Source organism: Danio rerio, chromosome 1 (genome assembly GCF_049306965.1).
Source record: "Danio rerio strain Tuebingen ecotype United States chromosome 1, GRCz12tu, whole genome shotgun sequence".
NCBI classification, from domain to species: Eukaryota; Metazoa; Chordata; class Actinopteri; order Cypriniformes; family Danionidae; genus Danio; species Danio rerio.
In genome coordinates, this window is record NC_133176.1 from 38,474,256 (window position 1) to 38,481,876 (window position 7,621).

Here is a 7,621-nt window from a genome sequence, read left to right on the forward strand (position 1 = left end):
CAGATAAACAAGGCAAGGATCAAAACACAGCAAAGCAAGACAAAGGAAATGCGTTGTGATGTCACTAAATATTAAACAAGACTCTGCAGTGAGTGTCTCAAAGTGAACCATATATATATGTGTGTGTAATCAGTACTTGAGCAGCATTAGCTGTGTGTATGCAATCAGTCAGGATCAGGAACCGGTTGTGTATGTTTGGTGCATGACTCCATTATCAGAAGATTTGTAGACCTATGTGATCTGTGTGTTTACCAGTGATCTGCAGCCGCTAGGTCGCTGATAATCATAACACTTTCACTTTCTAATACTTGGTTGTAAATCCTTTGCAGTCAATTACAGCCTGAAGTCTGGAATGCAAAGACATCACCAGACGCTGAGTTTCATTCCTGGTGGTGCTCTACCAGGCCACAATAGCAACTGTCTTCAGTTCCTGCAAGTTCTTGGAGCATTTCCCGTCAGTTTTGTCTTCAGCAAGTGAAATGCAGGCTCAATCGGATTTAGATCAGGTGATTGACTTGATTTGAATGTAAATACCCTCAAATTGACGCTGACAGTCTACAGTTAAAGCACATCTTGTTTGTTTCATTTAAAATCCATTGTGTTTGTGTAAGAGACAAAAATGCTAGAATTGTGTTGATTTCCAAATATTTATGCTATTAACTGTATTCATTCATTAATTTTCTTTTCGTCTTAATCCCTTTATTAATCTGCCAACTTATCCAGCATATGTTTTACGCAGCGGATACCCTTGCAGCTGCAAACTATTACTGGGAAACATCTATACATACTCATTCACACACATACACTATGGACAATTTTAGCTTACCCAATTCACCTGCACCACATGTTAGGGAAAATCTGAAAATCATTTAAGAAATTGACTGAAAATCATTCAAAAAATGTTAAATGGCAATAAAAAAATACAGAAAAAGTTAATCTGATATGAACCAGGAGACAATTCCATAATTAAAATAAATAAATACATAAATCTTCACATAGAAGGTTTTCACTTCTGTAAACCAGAGTCTGAGTGATCTATAAGAGGAGAATCTTGTTAAAATATTATAACATTGTACTTCTGTGCCAATTCCAAGAGAAACCGATCTTTGACTCATGTCAAGGTAAATGCAGTTATATGAACCTATACGGAAGTCCCCTTTATAAGAATGAGTCACAGTCATGGGTAAAACCAGACACACCAACACAAACAAGAAAAGAAAAAAAAAACTGCAGCAAAATGATTTATACATTTACATATACTGTAAGCACTGCATGTGTTTACTCATTCACAAAAACACACTGTGTACAGTATAAATAGAAGAGCGTACATTACTTATTGACCTCTAATACATTTACAGTGGGAGGTAATTTATACAACCATTCATTGTGGGTGTGTGGTATGATTAAAATAGGGTATGGTTCTCATTGTACTTAAATGCATTTAAAAAAATGAGGTTGTACGTGATGTTCTTAGTTGTGGGTGGTAAAGAATCCCACCATCATATCTGGTAAGCTGCTGTCTCCCCCTGCTCATACAGGAAGTGTGTTTGTGTGTTTTTGCTCTTGTGGGCTTAATGTTGTACTCTGCATAGACTCACTTTATTTCATAATGAAAAATGCTTTTGAAGGCAACATGATTTCATTTTTCTTATTTATATTAATGTTGAAAAGATCTCCAGACACGAACATGCCCATTTTTGTTTGCCCATCTTTTAAAAAGACTACATTAAAATGAAATAAAAAAATCATGATATGTAAAATGATATGTACAATAAAAAACTTTCAGCCAACTTTTGACTTGTTACAGCTATTTTTTTGTTTGTTTTTCTCAAAGTATGGTTTAACTTTGGCTCAAACAATAAAATTTCATTTAACTTAATCTAAATCAAAAATATTTATTGTGGTCAATGAAAAAATGACAATCACACATGTTTTAAGTTCACCTGGGGGCTTATTTATATTTTTAAGGCAATTTGAATTAAAAAGATTATAATCAGAAACCATAATTTTTCACTTAACCTAATATAAAAATGTACTTTGAATGAAAAACACAATAGTTTCTCTTTTTTCAGTGTAACAACTGAACTACCAGTTAGTAATCATCCACTGTAAAACCCAATAAGTTAAGGTAACTCTAACCATTTGAGGAAACCGATTGCAACAAATCATTCAAGTAAAAAAAAAAAAAAAAGTATCGTAATGAGTACTGTGAACTTACTCCATTAAAGTACACAAAACAATTTGAGCACATCAAAACCCAATAAATAAAGAGAACTCAAACCAATTAAGTACTTTAAAACCCAATGAGTTAAGAGAACTCAAACCAAATGAGAACTGTACAACCCAATAAGTGAAGGCAATTCAAATCATTAAAAAAAACAAACAAAAAAAAAACGATTGCAACAAACTGTTTAAGTTTCTTAAACTAATCTATTAGTAATGTAAAATATGAATACTGGTGACTTACTCCATTTAAGTTGAAGTAATGATATATTTAAGTGATTAAGTAAGTGTTGATTGAGCATTAATGATGAACACCTGCTGTTAACAAGCAGAATTACTGAAGAGAAACACAAAACTACAGCGACCTCAGTCACATCATTGAAAGAAATAAAACATGTTAAATTCTATATAATCTTAGCAGAGGATCATTAAACAACTCCACAAACAGTATCAACAGCTTCACAGAGTAACACTGAGCTCAAAACTGTTTTCATATGAGTAGAATTAACTTTGAAGTAAATCTTGAGTTAACTACACTAATTTCATTTGATAAATTTGACCGTTGGGTTTTACAGTATCCGAATGGACTTTTGCAAGTATTGCAAAAATAATATTTTATGATAATGACTCTTCAACATAAAGGTGTGATCATGTAAACAAAAAAGAACATTTTCTAGTTTTGATTTTCATGATATGTATAAAGAACAACTCTGAAATTTACATGACTTGAATATGTGCAAAATCCGTTTAACTGATTTTCCTCCCAAAATGGCATAATCACAATCAGTCAACTGTTCACACAAAGGACTTTACCCATAAAAAAAAAAAACTACTGACATGTAACAATCACTCTTATTCTCATTTAAGTCCACACCACAGTTGTAACAATAACAATATAAAGCAGGGTCACACTTTATTTTAATGGTGCGTTAGTTACATTGCATCTACATGTCAACTAATTTTCTTTAGATTATAAGTAAACTGTTAGTTTGGGGTTTGGGTTTGTGTAAGTTGACATGTACTTGCAAAGTTGCTTATAGTTAGTTAAATGTCTGTTGAAGAAGCAGTGTCAACAGATATTAAGCAGACAGTCGACTGATACCATCAAAATAAAGTGTTACCTAAAGCAGTTGTTTTTTCTGCTGATAAGAGTTTTGGTCTCTGCAGAAACTGGACTTTAAATTAAAGTCTTCTAAGCTCTGCTCACACTTTGAGATGATTGACTTAGGCTATTAGTTGTTCCTCTGAAACAAAATTTTGGAAATCCTAAAATATGACAGTTCATAACAGAACTCAAATGTTTGACACAAAAATTCTGTTGTCTGAATGAAAGACTATTTCATCTGTCTAAAAGTAGATACAAAGTTCTGTCAAAGGCTTATTTTTAAGAGAAAATAAAACATTTGTTTCCAAACTGTTGTTTCCCAACTGCTGTTTATAAGATATATTTTGTGTACAGAATTTCATTTTAAGATTTCTCTAAAGGAAAATATAATAGGAAATACTGTAGAAAACTGCCCTTGCTCTGTAAAACATCCCTTAAGAAATGATTATAATTTTTTCTTGTAAAACTGTATACTCAACTGCAACAGCTTTAGGCTTGTGAATAAAAGTACATATCTTATTATCGGCCAGTTTTGTTAGCAATGTGATATAAAAGACATTAGAATGTTCTCAATTTTGAATATTTGTCTAGGCATGAACAGGCCTTATTCAGCGTCTGTTATATGAACCAATAACACATGAAAAGATAAGAAATCGATCCTAATGTTTAATAAAACAAAGTTACATTTATGGTGATCCATTGTGCAAGCCATTGTTTTTTACTAAGCAATTTATTACTTTATTACACAATTTTCCATAATATTGTTGTTAAAGATGTTCATACTGTATGTATTTTAGTAAGGCATATGAGAGAGCTTGAATTATTATTGCAAACGTGAGAATATTTTTTTGTTAATGCATGCCAGTCCTTTAATATAACAGCAATCAACGGCTGTCATATGATCTAAAATGAAAAAGGTGGCCAAAACACTTACTAAACACCTTGCTCCTTGAGTGTTTAAATTATAATAGCAACGTTTAAAATAATAAGTGAATGACCTCATTTCCCAACTGGTCATTTCTCAATAGTCTTTTTTCAAAGTGTCTAAGTAAACAATCCTTAAAATCACCGGAATCGGACTGCAGCATATTCTGAAAGTTCTGGTTCTTGCCTTGCAGTTTTTCTATGCACTTTCGGCACAGCCTGGTGATTCAAAGAGGCATAGACCAGAGCATTATCATCTTCTCCTCTTCCTGCGCTGACAGTGTGATGGCTTCTCTCTTTGACTCTTCCAGCTGATGATGTTCCTCTGCCCGGTGGAATTTCAGAGCCACGATCTAAAGCAGACCCTCTCTGCTGTGAAAGAGAGCGGGTGTCGTGACGGGGATGAGGAAGAGGAGGAGGAAGCAGGTCACTACTTTGAGTTTCCATGTACTGAAGATGTGAAAAAAAGAGCTATTTAAAAAGAATGATCAGTGGATACAAAGGGGAAAAAGTTAAGACAAAATTAAGACAAAGGATACCTGATTTTTATTTGTCAGTTCTTCTGTTTTGGATTTTGTGTCTATGGAAAAATTCAGTTTTGTGAAAAAGACACAAAAACTAATGAAATAATTTTATTGTAGCATAAAGTTTAGATTTCATTGCATGTTCCAGCCCACTCACCTTGGCAATTGAAGACAAATAATGTTATGGTTATAATGATGATCACCAGCGCCGCTATTCCACTGCAGATGTACACATATGGCCACAACCACTTCAGACCATTGTCTGGAACTGAATTAAAATCATCTGTTATAGTAGACATTAAACAATCAGAACACCAATATCTGCTGTATATATTAGGCCTCCACTTTAATTTAATATTTTATATATTTTTTATATTATATTTTTTATATTTCTAACTTCATAAAAAGATGAACATTTCGTGCCAGGTTAAAATCTTGCACTTACTTTTGTTACTTTGATTGTGTGAAAATTCATCTTCACCATTTCCTGAAAATGCAGTAGAATATTGTAGTACATTTAATATTTTTATTCAATGAAATGTGTAAATATTTACATTTTACTAACCTGTAATGGTAACATTAATAGCATGGCTTACAGACGTGTCACCATGTGTACATCTGTATGAACCTGAATTCTCCATTGTGATGTTCTGGAAAATCAGGAAAGCCATCCCTTCATGCTGTGCTGTATTTCTACACTCCATCTTTATAAGGTCTGAGTGATTTAAAGCTTTACAGTGATCTCCATAGATTTTGCACCATGAGATTATTGGGTTCCACTGACATCCATTATGAGTTACAGTACAGTTTATCTTTAGCTGTGTCATAATACGAGCTTTAAAGATTGTTTGTCGTGGCACTTTCAGCTTTACATCACAGTGCGGCTCAGTCCCTGAAAGAAAATAAAGAAAACTACATCAGCATTAACATGCGCCACTTTAAAGACACAATACATGCAATTTTCATATCCAACATTTTCATATTACAGTTTATAGTCTTAATTAGACTAAAATAATGTTAACTTGTGTAGATAGTACAATGTTAACAATTACATGATCAAAAAGCCATGACAACAAATGTAATTTATTTTAATAAGATGATTTTTATTTTTTTTTATAGATTTCAATTTATTTTCTGAAGTTATGCTTATTTTAGCTTGATGTTTTTCAGAGTATTAGAGCAAATTTATAGGCATTTCAGGTTTAAATGAATGTAAACTAAAGTTAAATACAAAAACGATACAAAAATAAAATCACATTGCTCTATAGACATATGTTAATGTATTATTTACTGTTGTAAGTAAATCTAATATTCTGTAAAAATGGGCACCCCCAATTATCTTAGGCCTAATGCTGTACATAAGTGCTATTTTCTAAGAATCAAGCACTCAAACAAACACACAAACACACACACACACACACACACACACACATATATATATATATATATATATATATATATATATATATATATATATATATATATATATATATATAGCAACGATATTTTTTAAAATCACATTATGGGTATATACGCACAACGGGATTTAAAAAAAATATCATTGCTTCTTTCCAATACTACTTTAAATAAAACCTTCCACATGAAATTCGGTCAAATGGTATACTTCTTTGCAACATATAAGCTAATAAAAAGACAAGACATCATTAAGAAAATTATAACTTAATAAAAAAGGTTCACAGGACAAAAAACTATTTGTCAGGTGAAAGGTTAAATATTTTAAGTGTTCACAAAACCATACGCATACCACAAGTGTTGCCATTCATAGACCACAGTGTTCCATCACATTAGTCAATATATTATTGACAGACATTATTCTGTAACAGGGCATAGGAGAGCAGTATGAATACTTACCATTTGAGGTGCCGCTAACACTAAGCGATAGCAGTAGGAGAGAAACAGCAACATTACAGAAGATCTGGAAGAAAAAACTCATGATTGAAAGTTTTACCAGACAATGTGTGCTTAAAAAGAGCTGCACTGTGTTTTGATGAGTGTGTGTATGGGAAGACCAAGAGTGAAATGGAAGTGTTCTGAAAGTTTAGGTTCCTCTGATGTATCTCACCATTTCTGTTTCTTCCATTTCTTTCTTGTCTTCTTATCTTCACCTTCTTGGATCATAGGTGCTCTTCATCTGTGTAGTTTCTCAGCATTTCTCTGTATTTTATAACTTTTAATATTCAGTGTCTTTGTGACTGTCTCTGTATCTCTTGGTTGTTCTTCTTGGTTTATCTTCTTACGTCACTGACTGTGTCAATCTCATCTAGTGTGTGTGTGTGGTATGTGCGCGTGCATGTGTGTTGTGGTTTTAGGTTGTTCGAAACTTGTCCAGGTTGGTTTAACCTTCATGTAAATGTTGCAGAGAAACAGACAACATACAGAAAGACACTGAGCTCAAATGAACTCAATGGCACCTCTTTGTGGAAAATGATTGAATGCAATCACAAACGCAATCTACTTCTTGTCTTTCTGTCCTGCTCATGAGTTGTTAATATATGTATAAACTTTTGTTAGCATTCCAGATTCCCTATTTATTTTAATGATGCTATTTTAGTGAACTTTTCAAAGAGTTTGAAAATATAATTAATCAGTAATTAATTTTAATTTAAAGTACACTGACATTGACAAGTAAAATATGTTTTGTTGTTTAAATTACTCACTCACTCACTCACTCACTCACTCACTCACTCACTCACTCACTTACTTACTTACTTACTTACTTACTTACTTACTTACTTACTTACTTTCAATGAAACTTACTTATTTCAACAGCAGCTGACAGCTTCTCTCTGCAACTCTCACTTGGTCGTCAATTGAAGCTAAGCAG

The 7,621-nt window shown here is 32.7% G+C and overlaps 1 protein-coding gene across 3 annotated transcripts; it reads right to left on the minus strand.

Annotated features, from left to right (window-relative positions):
- Positions 1–1,229: 1,229 nt before the first annotated feature.
- btla (B and T lymphocyte associated) lies at positions 1,230–7,227 on the minus strand. 3 transcript variants are annotated; one of them, XM_073952414.1, is made up of 7 exons: positions 6,860–7,227; positions 6,649–6,712; positions 5,342–5,668; positions 5,222–5,263; positions 4,934–5,044; positions 4,792–4,832; positions 1,230–4,702 (listed from the first exon to the last, which is right to left on the minus strand). In XM_073952414.1, the coding sequence occupies exons 1-7, from the start codon at positions 6,875–6,877 to the stop codon at positions 4,394–4,396; spliced, it is 912 nt and encodes a 303-aa protein (XP_073808515.1). In that variant the 5' UTR covers positions 6,878–7,227; the 3' UTR covers positions 1,230–4,393. The 3 variants fall into 3 exon arrangements, with proteins under 3 accessions (XP_073808515.1, XP_068077015.1, XP_073808521.1); XM_068220914.2 differs by having other exon boundaries at positions 1,655–4,702; positions 4,934–5,059; positions 6,860–7,093; XM_073952420.1 differs by having other exon boundaries at positions 3,655–4,702; positions 4,934–5,059; positions 5,218–5,263; positions 6,860–7,062.
- Positions 7,228–7,621: the final 394 nt, after the last annotated feature.

Bases quoted from the DNA above. Each gene is read 5' to 3' on its own strand.
- btla (XM_068220914.2), bottom strand. The intron at 5,060-5,221 runs GTAAGTGCAAGA...CTACTATAACAG, and splicing joins ACACAATCAAAGTAACAAAA to ATGATTTTAATTCAGTTCCA. The intron at 4,833-4,933 runs GTGAGTGGGCTG...ATTTTTCCATAG, and splicing joins ATTTGTCTTCAATTGCCAAG to ACACAAAATCCAAAACAGAA.